Source organism: Cryptomeria japonica, chromosome 10 (genome assembly GCF_030272615.1).
Source record: "Cryptomeria japonica chromosome 10, Sugi_1.0, whole genome shotgun sequence".
NCBI classification, from domain to species: domain Eukaryota; kingdom Viridiplantae; phylum Streptophyta; class Pinopsida; order Cupressales; family Cupressaceae; genus Cryptomeria; species Cryptomeria japonica.
Window position 1 is genome coordinate 353,371,568 of NC_081414.1, and position 15,409 is coordinate 353,386,976.

The 15,409-nt window shown below is 33.9% G+C and overlaps 1 protein-coding gene across 1 annotated transcript; it reads right to left on the reverse strand.

Moving 5' to 3' along the window:
- Positions 1-10,846: 10,846 nt before the first annotated feature.
- On the reverse strand, positions 10,847-11,335 carry LOC131858982 (uncharacterized). The gene has a single exon (XM_059212484.1). It carries the CDS (start codon positions 11,333-11,335, stop codon positions 10,847-10,849), a length of 489 nt encoding a protein of 162 aa, XP_059068467.1.
- Between the last annotated feature and the right edge of the window lie 4,074 nt (positions 11,336-15,409).

A 15,409-nucleotide genomic window follows, 5' to 3' on the forward strand; every position in this document is an offset into this window, starting at 1 on the left:
TCACGGTAATGTATCCACTGAAAATAACAAGAACAAAATATGAGTCCAAACGAGTAGGGGTACTACATAGATGTTAATGCATGTATTTCTTGAAGATTGGAGAGATTATTTTTCTAGTGGCATTACATGTTAAAATATTTGGATTTTCTCCATTTCTTACTGAAGTATTCATATTTTCTTCTTCTCAATACAGTTTGTATCATTGCTTCATGTGTTGATAGAAGGCCTTATATCTATCTACATTTGGAGTAGTTATACATCTATGTATCTGAGTTAGATGGTAATGTGTGTATTACTTAAGAGTTGGAGATTTTTGCTTGGATGACATTATATTTTATTAGCTTGTTCTTTAATATGGTGTACTCATTTTCCGTTCGGCATACATATGGGGCCAAGAAATTTATTTTCTTTATGAGGCTTAAGTTGTTTTTCTTTCTCACATATGAATATTCTCATTTGTTTACATTTGGTGCACATTGTGTTAAAGCTACAGTTTGGGATCTTTATCTTGGCCACGTCGAGTTAAATGGTTTTTTTTGGTAATGTATGAGATTTTTCTCTAAAGTTTCATAAGCTTTTCTATTGCAATTTGGAGACAGTTTTCCTTTGGATTTGCTTTCCGATTTTTTAACGTGTTTTTAATTTTTGTCAATATTATCCTCATTTATATCAGGTTTTGGCTGTGGCATGTGTGATTTATGTGATCATTATCCTTTACGCCTACATTCTTTTCTACATGCTTCATCTCCTCCAGCCGTCGGTATGTTTGTAAGGTTTTATTACCCAATGATTAATATCTACTTGTTGGCCGCCTTGTGCTTGTCTGGGTCTGTCAGTTTGGAGTACGGTTAGTTTATTTTTTTGCATGTTAGTATCCTACTTGTGGGAGAGTCACTTAAGAGTTTTAATGGAAGGATTTTAAATACGTGAGAATTGATACAAGTGTGATTGTAGTGGCTGTTTTAGTACCTTTATGGGAAATTCAGGCGATTTCTTCTCCTTCAAATACACTTCTCTTTTGTCAATGTCAAAAGCAGTTTGGTGTGTTTTTTCTGTTTGGTTGTCGGTGCCCTTCTTCCTGCAAATGTCGTCCTCTTTTCCATGTGGAGTATATAGAGTGGTTTTAGAAGCTCATTCACTGGGGGATGATGATGCAAGCAAGGATAATTCTGTTAAACTTGGTAAGGTTTTCAATTTATTTATTCCCGTAGTGGATTTTGAGCTTCACAGACTTTTGGGATGTAGGTGGTTATAGGTTGCTCGCCAAATTTCTTATGATGAGCTTCTCTCTCATTTTATTACTGTTTGCTATGATGTTCTTCTTGACTTGGATTTGGTTCACCTTTTGGTATCCTCGTTTGTCTTTCCGACAGTGTGTAATTGGGAGTTGGTCTCTGCTGCATTGGATAGTTATCAGTTTGATATGGGCTCTTTTCCTTACGGGGGTTTTCTTCCTCACCATGAGTTTTGGGCTAATGGTTGGTCTGGTCATTTGCTTCATCAGTTATGAATGGGATTGATATGTGACTCCTTGGAAACTACTAGAGCCTCTATGGATTTTTTGTTATATTTGGCTCTTGACCATTTTGTGGATAAAGCATGGGTTGTTTTTCAGGCTCTGCATTCACTGATATCTTTGGGTTTTTTGTGTTCTGCTCTGGCTTGTGTGGCCTTCCCTTTAAGAGTGGTTTCACCTCCGTTCTCTTCTCAGCTGCCATCAGAAGAAAGCACTAATTCCTGGTTCTTGGATATCTAACATATTGTCTGTGTTGTAGCTGGTGGTTTTTTGGTTTTTTGCAGGGTTGCAGGCAGCTTGGTTTTATTCTGTTCGAAATGGTTTGCATTGGTCCTGAAAGTGAATTCTCTCTCATGCAACTGTCTCTTCACACCCATCTCTTCTTTTGTTTTAAAATTGTCAGTTTGATCTATTTGTAAAAAAGAAAAAAAGAGAGGTTGTGATAGGAGGGTGGGGTTTTTAGGTCGAAACAAACTGGTTGTAAGGGCTATATATATCTCTGTTGTAAATTTAAAAAAATGGCTACAACTGGAGGTTTTCTTGCGGATTCTTTCCTGCCAGTATGCCATGTCTGAACCTGATGTAAAATTTGCTTTCAATTAATATAAGTTCAGTGGACTCTCCACTTTTATCTAAAAAAAAAAAAAAAAAACATGGTCTAAGCTTACAAAAAAATATATTGTGTGTAGAGTCAATCGCCTCCGCCCTTCACTTTCTATAATGTTGGTCATCCTATGATTAGCTCCAGTCTATTACATTCCACCACCTCACCCATTGACATGGAAGCAAAGCCTACAAATGATAAGACATGAAATAATCTTGTAAAAAATATCATATTATAAAACACAATATGTTTTTAATATTCTCTAAATGTATAATTTAACTCAAGATAAATTTTATGAAGTAAGTCTATCACACTATTACAAACAAGTCACCTTTCAAATGAATATGGAATAAATCACAAACCAAAGTATCAAGGAAGCAAACCCATAAAGGTAAATGATAAAATATGGACTAAGCTTGCAAACAAACATATTGTGTATAGAGTTAATTCCCTCTACCCTTTACCCTCTAAAATGTTTCTCACCCTATGATTAGCTCTAGTCCATCATATTCCACCACCTCACCCATTGACATGGAAGCAAGCCTACAAGGATAAATGATAAGACATAGAATAATCTTCCAAAAAAGTATCATATTATAAAACACAATGTTTTTTTAATATTCTCTAAATTTATAATTTAACTCAAGATAAATGCTATGGAGAAAGTCTATCTCACCATTGAAAATACGTTTCATTTCAAAGGAATATGAAATAAATCACAAACCAAAGTATCAAGAAAGCAAGCCCATAAAGCTAAATGATAAAACATGGACTAAGATTGCCAAAAACATATTGTAAGAAAATAATGTATTTTTTATGTGTACTATAGTTACATTTTAAGTGAACATAGAAGATGTCAAGTAAGTGTATGTCATTGTTGTGAAGAAACAAAATGGTAGAAATATTGAGAAATGATGCAAATTCACATCAATCATCAAAATTCAACATCAATATTGAATCTTATGAAATATCATAAAATGAAGTTTTTGAGTGTGATGGACCAAACAAAGGTATGAAAGGTATGTGCACTAAATTGTGTTTAGGGTTGTGATAAAATGTCATTGTAAATATGAGGTTACAAGTTGAATTAAATGTGTTTGAATTACTTACACAAAGCTTAGTTCATGGTTTGTAATATGTGTTTTTATACTCATTTGATGCTATCTTACAAGAATGGTTGGATTTCAAAACCTTTCCTTTTAGGTAACAGAGTTATTTGTACTCCAAAATTTTATTCTTCATTTAGATTGTCCTAGGGTTGTGATAATCTTTTATTGTAAATAATTCATTGCAAATTGAACTACACATTGTGTTTTCAACTTGCACAAGGTCATTTCATGATTGGTAAGATTATTTATTCTCAATTGATGTTATCGCAAATGATTGGTTGAAAATCACAAACTTCCTATTTAGGCAATAGAGGCATGTGCACCCCAACAAAAATGTATTCCTCGTTTTTTGTTGTTCCATCTTCAAGTTAAAATGCTTATGCTCTCATGCTGCTGGTAGATTCAAGTGTCGTTGTTTGTATCTTCAAGTTAATATAAAACATTCTGAGCTTACATTTCTCATTTGCATGTTCTTTTTTTTTTTCACAGTTTATTCCGTTGAATGCATGAGTTCCATTTTCAGTTAAAAAAAATATCAAAGCAAAAAAAAAAAATGGTTTATTATTTGTTTTAAGATATTAATGTAATAGTTTTTATTTTCTTGTTCAGATCTTTTTTTTAATTTGATTTTAAAAAAAAAATTGTTCAAAATATTCTAAATTAATATATTAAATATCTTAAATATTATTTTTTATTTCAAGAATTATTATTATCGATATTTTTTTTGGCAAAATGCTATTTAAAGAATTATTTTACTTTTTAGTAATAGATTTTAAAATATTTGTTGTTCAAAAATATTTTAAATTATTCGGCAAAATGTTATTTAAAGAATTATTTTGTTTTTTAGTTTTTCAAATCTTTTTTCACGAATTTGATTTAAATATTTTTTTTTTCAAAAAAATTTAAATTAATATAAATATCTTAAATATTACTTTTTTATTTCAAGAATTATTATTAATATTTTATTTTATTTTGCAAAATGCTATTTCATTTAAAAATTATTTTATTTTTTATATATTTTTTTAATTTTATTTCAAAAATTATTTAATTTTTACATTTTTTTATTTTATTTCTAATTTTTTTTTTAACCTTTAGGACGGATCATGGTATTTGATCCAAAACGTTGGTAACAAAAAAACTCACACGATCAAATCGTAGAAATTTCATGATTTGAATTTTTTTTACTTTCAAAATTATAATAAATATTATATACCTGCATTTTATTTTGTGTAGAACCTCTTTTTGAATTGAATTTTTTGGTGTTAGCTCGAATTTTCTTTTTCTTCTAAATTTACTAGGGGAGTGTTTGAATATTTCTATCATGCTAAATCGATCACATATAGTGTTGATTGGGAATTTCAAACTTGTCAAATATTTGTTTGAGTTGTAATAATTTTAATTGTGTGCAAATTTAGTAAATTGTTGACCCTATTTAAGCACATAACTTATTGGTAGGTGAATGGATATTAGGGTTTCAACATGAATGTATAAGGGATGTGACGTGATAAAGGACAAGAGAGTCATGATGTTAATAACAAGATTGATAAGTATAGTTGTGGTTGGAGACATCAAAATCCTTTGTTTGAGGAGACAAATTTAACAATGAATTCATTGAATTGTATATCTAGCAAGGATTATGGAATAGGATTGTATTTGTATTGTATCCATTCATAAAATGGAATAGAAAAGAATTATTGCTTAATTGTAGGAACACTGGGTTTTGGTTTGTCTCATTTTCCCGTGGTAGGATTTCATTAATTTTTCTTTTGAAAACTTTGCCGTTTTTTTCTCATTTGTATCATTGACACAACCTTGGTATGATTTCATTAAATTTTCCTACAAACTCTGCCCTTTTCCCCCAAACTCTACCCTTTTTTCTCATCCAGACCATTGACAACACCCATGGTAGGATTTTGTTAATTTTCCATGCAAACTTTGCCCTTCTTTTCTCATCGACACAATTGACAACATGTTACATATTAGAAGGAATTTTGAAGTAAGTTGCTTGCTACAATTTTAGTCAATTTTATATTTCTAAATTTGTATGCAACTGCTATAGAGAGATTGGTTTGTGTTCATCCCATTTTTCTACTGTGGTAGGGTTTCATAAAACAATTTTGTATTCTATTTCCAACCCTAAAACCCCGGTACTCTCAAATTGACTTTTGGAAACATAGAACATACAATTACAAGTTTCAAGTTATCTCTGTCATCAATAATCAAAGTTGTTCAAAATTACAAAATTAGAGAAATTGGTGTTTGTCTCTGATATTAAGAGCAATTGTAATGCTCGTAATTTCTGCCTAATCCAAATATAATCTATTTAAGCCACAAGGTATTAGAAGCAATTGTATAACTTGTAATGCTTATTCAGAATTAAGGTTGGTTATACCTGCACTCCTTGCAAAGACATGAACGAATACTTTGATATTCGAGCATGTTTTACAGTGGATACACAAATACCATACGAAAGATTACTTTGTGTGTTTAAAATTGAGAACATATGGTATACATACTCCAATCCTAACCAACCAGCTCCAATTAAAAAACATTTAACATATACCCTATAGAATGTACAATCTTCTTAATAAATTAAGCCTATTCAATAAACATTTCTATAATCTCCGGAGTGAACTGCAAGACAAGTTCAAATATAGTATACACACCCAACCCTTCACTATAAGCTTTGTTGCCAGAATTTAATAAAATGAGCATTAAACAATAGTGATGTTCTTCTTTGTTACCTAATCTACCAAAAAATAGGTATATTAGCTCATAAAGGAGATTATAATCAAATTCTGCATGGCAGGGTTTCTCCATAAAACTTGAAGTAAAAATTCCAAATCCTATCTTCAAATTTAGGCATGTAATACCCTTCCATGCTTGCTTCCTATTTTGTTTCCGTTTTACTCATGGTTAACTCTATGTGTGTGTTATTTTTTTTTGGGTGTGTGTGTGGATATATACTTGTTTTCATTGGACTCATGGTTGACTCTATGTGTGTGGACATACTTATTTGATTTATGTTGGTGGACTATTCATGTCGATTCCATGTTTCAGGTAATAATGATGTTTATGTTGATTTATGCATATGAGGACATATGATTGATATTAGAGTTTAGTGCTTATGATTTCTTAAATGGCTATATATGAGATAATGCATTATGATTATGATGGAGTATGATGTACTGACATATGTTTCAGGTAATTCTATTGGAGGATTGATTATGATTATTAATGATATTATATATATATATTATATGTTGTGTAGGTGTTTTGTGTGTTGGTTGATTGAAGTACTAGACATCGACTCCACCTAGCTTCACAAGTCTAAGCATGCCTAAACAATTCTCCCTGATGGTGGTATATGGAGATAGCATTAAGGCCCAAGTGACCTAGTCCTAGCCATTGTCCCAAATTAGGGCAATAACCTTGGTCTTGAGTTTACCTATTTGGATTGCCATAAAGGTAACGCTCATGTACTCATGCCAATGATCTTTGATTTGTGTGGTACTTGATGGATTCGATCTTGACAATGTTTTTTAACATTTATGTGTTATATTATTAATAATATCTATGTTAATAATATTTATAGTATAAATATTTCCCATCCATATTCTTTTTTTTCTTATTATTAATATTATTTTTTATTTTAACACCCTTTTATGTGATATACATTGTTAATATGTAATATTAATATTAATATAAGAACTATGTGATGATAAGGCTCATAATAGAAAGATGCCATAAGCATGTGATCTAAGTATGGTAAAAGGACAAAATATATGTATCAAGTAATCAAGATAAAATATAAGCATTATAAAGCTTTGAATTATAAGCATATAGTCACATAAAACATAAACAAACTAACATGATAAAAAATAAGCATATAAATGTATACCAATCATAACAATGTGAAATGAGGGAAAATAGAGTAATCAAGGTGGTAAAAAGAAGCTTGCATAAGGATAATTGATGTAATAAAAATAATGAATAACTAACATATGTCAGAAAAAGAGAAAAGGAAAATGGCCACCACACGGGGAAGACAAGAAAAGTAACAAGATATAGAAGGTGAAACAAGCATGTAGGACAACAAAAAATGCTCAATCAAAAATGCTAAGAGGAAGAAAGTTATAAGAAAAAGGAAAAATATCAATTATAAATATAGGTTTTAAGGCTATGGGTTCTCATGAACCATTTAAAAAATTGAGAGAATAATCCTCTTTCAAAAAATCATCATTATTCTAACAAAATTTATTGTATTTATCTTCATGTATTTTTGCTTGGTCTTCTTTACTTTCCTTTTCAATTAGATGTGTTTCTTCTTGACAATTGTTTATGCTTAGTAGACACAAATTTCAATAGGCTTGTAAATACTCCCTCTTTCCGCTTATTCCAAACATAGGTTGTTGCTAAGAACTACTAATTTGAGTACATAGTGTATAGTTCTATTCTCTTTACCCTCTTTATTCAAATTATATATTTTAACCATTTAGTTGTTGTACATATGTGTTTTATGTTATATCTTCTTAGTTGTGTTTTATAGGAATTCACATTGTTGTGTGCAAGTTTGTACACTTTTATCTGCATAGGGTGTTATTAGATTTAAATAGCCTCATTCATGTTTTTGATAGAATGATAATTTCAATTTTATATTTGAAAAGTTTCTATCCATCTATTTTCTTCTATTTAAGTGTGAGTTCTAAGTTTGGCATCTAGATCATCAAACTTCAAGTCAAAGATTTATATTATAGCCTCCATTGTCCTTTGAGCATTCCTTCATATACAAAATGAATTTACACGTAAATCAATTCATAGTATAGAACTATTTTTTTGGTAAACCAAAATACAATATTATTGCTAAGGGAATTAAAGTATATTTTAGGAAAATTAAAGTTGGATAAGGCTAAACACATTGCTTGTTGCTATACGCTTAACTAGAAAGTAGGTAGGATTTCCAAGCCAACTTTTACTCCCTCTTATTAGTTAGATTTTTTTTTTAATATGTTTTAGATGTTTATGAATGTGTGCAACAAATAGTTAAAGAATATGTCTGAAGATGAAGAAGAAACAAAATGTGTCAAATGTTGTATGATAATTATACTAGCTTTGGCACCAAATAGAAGTGCAATGGTAAAGCCGATAGAAATATATGATAAAATAATTTAAGACTTCATATCTATTATTTGATAAAGTATCATATGTTTCACTCTTTATTCAAATCTTTATAGCATCCTTACCATTTAATTTGCATTTAGATTCAGTTAATTTAATTTGCATGTTTTCCTATTTAATTTGCATTTAGATTCAGTTAATTTTTATAGTCAATCTTACATATTTTCCACTTAGCTATATCACATGATTTCCAGAAAAGTCACTGTAAGCATGTGGATACTTTGTACCTTGTTTGTTTTTTGGTCAATCACTCATAGTGAGTACTTTTTATGCTTAAAATTCCTATCATCAATTTTGTAAGAAAGGAAACCTCCTACACAATGGTAGTCCCACAAATACAAAAAGAGATGAACAGAAAATGATACATATTTATATTTTTCAAAACATATAATGTTTGATCAGATATAGACACAGTCACATAGTTGCTCCTCTTTCATGCATGCAGTAAATTTCAGAAGCTGAATATCCATTTGCCCAAGAAATTCTAACTCAGAATGAAATGGGTTTTTGGGAGTCCAGTGTAAATAGAAATTGCTCAAACTCAGATGTTATATAAATGGCAAATTCGCCCTTATATTATATTAAATTTGTTCTCCTTTGCTGGAGTGTTCTTTTTTAAATTGGAAACCTATCTGGAAGTTTATTAATTTAAATTCTAAAAGAATATAATGTAGATATTTAGGCATCTGTAAGAAGGTGGCGGACATAGAGCTACCTGGAAGGCTTTTGTGAGAGATTACCTCATGCCTACCATTAATCCAAGGTGGCAGGATTATAAAATTTCAAAGAAATAGTAATACCCCACCCAAACAGCCATATGGACACAGAGTAAAAAATCCACAACCTTTTTTTTTATTGGTAAAGGCATACCCAAATTATATTGATTATGTAGGATTTACAGAGCTAAGATAGCAAATAGATTTTTAGTAGAATTCAAAATGGAAGCATAAAAATTCCTTCTAGTAGAAGAGAAGGAATGCTACTAGGCAGTCCATGGAAGGCATAAGGAGTCCTTCCTAATTAACATATGTAAGTCTGAGAAATCTCTTTTAATAAAAAACTTAAGTCTAAATGGAAGAAGCTTGCTGCCCTATTAATAGAGATTATGTTAATAAAAACAAATACTCGCTCGAGAGTCAAAATAGTAAGCTTAAAGTAGCTAAAGGGGACCTAGCTTGCACTTTCCTTGTGGGCTTCAAATGACAGATGCTCCTTCTTCGCACGCCCATGGACTCTGCTCGGAGGGAGACCCCTACCATGGCCAAGTCTGGACCTGCGACGACCCCTGCTAGCGCCACCCCTGCATGCCTGTTCCAGTTGAGGGTTTTCATCTTCTGGTTTTGGAGGCAGAATGTCGTTGAGCCTTGCAAACTAAATTAGATCATCCTCTCTACTCGAGTCATCTGAATTATCTCCCAGAAACCACCATTTAAGGTAGCCAAGACCAACTCCCGTGAAAACTCGACGCCTATCCAAGTCTTTCCCTTTTAGGTCGAGCAGGAAAGGATAATAGTTAATTAGTTCTCCATGAGCATTGAAAAGGATTCTATCACCTGGCCGAGGAGCCTCAGAGTCATGAATTGCCTTGTTTAGAGTTTCTTGGAGCTCTTGGGTGACCTCCTCTGGAAAAATCTTCTTGGTGAGAGTCCAAACTGACTGCTTGGCGAGTTTAAGGTCTAGTAGAGAGGTGACAAACCTTGAGGAAATACTGGTGTTATCCCAAGGATACTCATCTCTGTTCAGGTGACCACTACCCAAGATCATCTTGACTGCCAAAATGAGAGGGAAATCCGAGTAGAGGAGGAGGCGCTTGAGCCTCAAGTTTGAAATTTTCCTGAATGAAACTTGACGCATCGACCCTGAGAGGGAGATTGGAGTGTCTGCTCCAAAACAGAAGATGGGTCTGGGATACACACTCATAATGAAGCCAAAAGGGGGCTCAGATGACATGGATGGAAATGCAGGCTATTAAACAAAGGAGAAATTTGGACTCTGAGAGAAAATGGCAAGGGGATGGGAATGAGTATAGAATGCAGAAAACTAATGCAAAGAAGAAGGCTGGCACACTCTTTAATGCTGAATAATGAGGGTCAGATATACAATAAATTTGCCAACAAAGGTGGCGAGGGATATTTGTCCTTGGCATGCCAAATCTCTTGTTTAGGTCACGCAAACCATAAGTTGATTTGACAATTTGGAAGCTATATCTCGTAAGGAGGATCAAAGAAAGCTTAGGACATGACTGTAGCTTAGATGACATGATTAAATGTGGGCCCACTCTCCCCAAGAAAGGTAAGATTAAATTTGAGTTGAAATAACTGTTAAACTTAGCCACCAAGGTTAAGTTTAATGTTTGCCTAGGTAGCGAAATTTTAAGTAGCTTCTGCATGTTCCTGAAGGGACTCTCGCATCTGAATAAACCTCTGGGACTCTTGCCTATCAATTGCGATGGCCTGCATGGGTAACAGGTAGATTACCCTGATCCCAACTATAGAGATAGGATCCTTGAGTAGCTAATTTTGAGAGAACATCTGCCTCTGAGTTTGCTTCTTTGTAGATGTGCTTAGCTTCATAGTTTTCAATCCTGTCCAGGCTTGCAATTATGCTCTCTTGTATTCCCTGCAATCTCCAATTCAGAGTGTTTTTCCTCTTGATGACATTTATTGCTATCTTTGATTCACCCTCCACTAAGATATTATTAAAACCATGGTTTATGCAATCTCTCAGTCCAAATTGCAAAGATTTGAACTCTGTTATGTTGTTTGTGTCTGGGGGGATCGGCTTTGCCATTTTCCCAAGAGTTGCTCCTGTATGATCTCTGATTACATATCCTATACCTGAAGGGCCTGGGTTGCCTCTAGAGGCGCCATCAAATTTTAGTTTTATCCAACCAGGCTTTGGAGGAGACCAGATAATAGTCTTTCTCATATTGTCTTTTTGCCCAAAAGAGGGAGGAATTTTGATTCCATGCCAGTTTTTCCTTATGCTTTCATCCCAAGATGAGAAAACTTTTGGCGGACCCAAAGAAAAGGCTATCTTATAGTTAACTGAATCCACAATGATCGATTCAATTGAGTTCAAGATTGTTTCTATTCTTCTGGATTTGTTGTCAAATAGCCTACGATTGCTCTCCTTCCAAATTTCCTAGACTAAACCTGAAGGGGACACTTCCATGATTAAGCTCAGAGTGGACTCCTTAGTTGGGATAGGCCAGCTTTGGAACAGGGATTTGATGTCATTTGGTAGAGCTGTGATCAGCCCAAGTTTAGCATTGAGTAATCACCAACATTTGGATGCAAAGGGACAAGTAAGTAGTAGATGGTCCACTATTTCTGATTGGGCTTTGCACATGATGCACCTAGAGGGTCCTGCATACCCCTTTTTTGTGAATTTTTCTGCAGTTAAGATCTTCCTTTGATAGGCTAGCCATGTAAAGATCCCTGCCTTAGGGATGACTTTAGAGCTCCAAAACAACTCTTGGGAAAGTCCAGTTGATCCTGAGTAGCATTGTTGACCAGTACTTTGTAACCATCTCTAGGATTGTAGAGCCCTATTTTGGAAGGTGCCCAAATTAATGAGTCATTCCCTCTTCTCGGATTAACATTTCTTTCTTTTAAGAGTTATTTGAGTTGGTCTAAATCATTCCTTGCAGTTGGAACTCCTTCCAATGATTTCCATCTCCAACTTTGAGAATTGGGTGAACCATAAAAAATTAGATAATCTCTCACTCTGACACCCCAATGGTGCTTAAGCTAGTTTTCTGTTAATGGAATGTTGAGTGAAGTCGCAATGGAAGGGTAGCCTCCCCAGGAGTCTTCCCAAAAGAGGCTTGAAGCTCCATCCCAGATGTCCCATGAGAGCTGTTCTGAAATCAGGTTTCTACAGGAAATTAAAAAATTCCACGTTTTTGAACCCTTGGGGAATGAGTTTTCTCTTAAAATATTGGTTGGCTCTTGACCTGGTAAATATTTAGTAGGTAGCATTCTAGCCCATGTGATATTAGGATTCTTGATGAACTTCCATACTAGTTTGGCCCCTAGGGCTTTGTTTTGCAATTTGAGATCCTTAATGCCTAAACCCCCTAGGACTTTAGGCTTGATTATTTTTTCCCATGCAATTAGAGCTATTCTGTGTTTCTTCTTTGAATTTTTCCAAAAGAAACTCCTCATTTTCTTAATTAGAAAGACATTTGCAGTTGCTGTGAGAGATAGAATGGATAATAGATAGATGGGCAGGGCCGATATTACTGCTTGAATCATCACTAGTCTTCTAGCCCAAGACAGCCATTTCCCTTTTCAGGAGTTTGAGATCTGGTCCACTTTTAGCTTAAGAGAATCCCACGATTTAGCATTCCCAGTGCCATGATCAATTGGGATTCCTAAACGGATACAAGGGAGGGATCCTTCACTACAATCTAGAATTGAAAGTATTTTAGACTGCAAGAGTCTAGAGGTAGAAAAGAAATAAACCTTGGACTTGTCCTTATTCCTTATTTGGCCTGAGGCTTTCCCAAAGGTGTCTAGAATTTGTTTTAGATGGGAAGCCTCTTTGATTTTTGCTGGCCCAAGAGGAGGTTATCATCTGCAATCTGCTGATGTGTGATTGTAAAGTTTCTGGTTACTGTGATTCCCTCTAATAGATTGTTCATATGGCTTCTCTTTAATGTCCTACCCAAAACCTCCCCCATTATAATGTAAAGAAAAGGAGAGATAGGATCTCCTTGTCTAATTCCCCTTGTCGAGGGAAAAAAGCCTTCTAGTCTCCAATTTACCAAGATTGAAAATTTTGGAGTGGAGATGCATTCAAAGACCCAGTCAATCCACTGTTTTGCAAAACCAAAGGCTTGCATAACCTTGCAGAGGAAGCACCAGTCTACGCTATCATAAGCCTTTGAAATATCTACTTTAATCATCATTCCTAGTCTTTTGGTACTTTGGAGAGTATGGATTGCTTCTTGTGCTATTATAACTCCATCAAGAATTGAATGACCTGCAACAAACCCTGTTTGTTTTTCTGATATGATTGATTCCATGAGGGGCTTCATTCTATTCATCATGACTTTTGAAAGGATTTTATAAACTATGTTGTAAAGTGAGATGGGTCTGAAATCACCCAGCTTTAATGCATTCTCCTTCTTTGGGATGAGGACAATGAATGTGTTGTTTACTTCCTTAAGTAGCGTTCCTGATATTCTTGAGCATTCTAGAGCTTCCACAAGATCCTGACCTAATATGTGCCAACACTTCTTGAAAAAATCCACTGGGAAGCCATCCGGGCCAGGAGATTTACCCGAGGGAAGTTGATTGAGGGCTTGAAATACTTCATCCATCTTTATTCACTCATTTAGATTTTGGTTCTGCTCATCTGTTATGATCTTGGGGATCACACCCAACATCTTTTCTTGCTCTGACAACTGAGAACTTTCATGATTGTTTAGGAGATTGAAGAAGAAAGAAGTGATTTCCTTCTTGATTTCATCAAGATCCTCTATGATCCGGTTGTCCTTGGACTCCAGTTTTGATATCCAGTTCTTACTCCTTCTAATCTTTGTTACATTGTGGAAGAACTTAGTGTTTTTATCTCCCATACTAAGCCAATTCTCCCTCAATTTCTGCTTCCAGAATATTTCTTGTTTAGACAAGATATCCTCATATTCCAATAGGAGCATCTTTTCTTGTTGGAAGGATTCCAAAGCCATACCTTCCAAGATGATCTTGTCATTTAGGGTTGCCAATCTTCCTTCTATCGAACTTTTTGTTGAGAAGATATTTATGAAGTGTTGGGAGTTCCATTGAAGCAGTTTGTGTTTGACAATTTTCAACTTAGCATTAAAGCATGAGAGTTTTGATCCTACCACTGACGCCTCCCGCCACTAGTTTTCTATCAAAGTGAGAAAGTTTTGGTCCTTCATCCACATGATCTCAAACCTAAATGGGGCTTTGCAATTTATCTCATTGTCAAGCAAGGAAAGCAATATGGGGTAATGATCTGATCCTGAACAGGGGATAACTGAGCATGAAGGAGTGAATGAGAAGCTCCTTAAGTTTCCTTGCCAAAAGAATCTATCTAATTTTCTGCAATATTGCTAAAACCTTTCCTTCTATTTGTCCAAGTAAACAAATCACCTGAGTCTATTTCCATCAGGCCAATCCTATCAATCCAATCATTGAAACCCTATTGAGATCTACCTAATCGGATTAATCCTCCCCTTTTATCAGAAGTTCTTCTGATAGCATTGAAGTCACCCCCTATAAAGAGTTGTTCCTTAGTTAAAGAAGACATGACTACATCTAAGGAAGACCATAAGAGGCCTAAATACAAAAACATTGAATTTTTTTTTATAAAATAACTAAAAAATTAGTTCGTACTCTTTGATGAATAATTTGTCTTTACATATCTCTCATCTGTTGGCTTTTATGCCATTATTAATTGTAGGATAAAACTTATAAAAGAGGGAAAACCAATAGTTAGTGATTTTCATGTGGCTAGAGACAACAACAAATATACAAATAAAGCTATGTATTAGGTAAGATTTGTTGGTATAATACTTTTTTGGGTATTAATCATACTTTCAATTTGTGTGTTCATATAGTGATCTTGAGGCAAGTCACTTGTCATGGTCTTAGTAGATTTTATTTTTGGGAATTTGCACATAGTCAAGTTATTATTTAATGTTTTACTCTATTTCTAGCATATATCTTGTCACAAACATAATTAGAAAATATCATTAAATATTGTTGATGCATGTCATGCTATGTAGCATTTGTTCTTGAAATCCTTTTGTCCATCATGTTATGTTGATTGAAGGCTTCCTTCTTGCAATCCAAGTGGCTTCGAATCATTCCAATCTATAATTCCAAAAGATAAAACAAAAAAAACATGTTTTAGTAATACACAATGCCAATAAAACTAACTTCAAGCTTTCAATATAACTCTTATTAGCAAGTAGCTCAGACAAAACTTGGTTATCTTGGCTATGCTTTCCTTACCTTCTCTATGGGA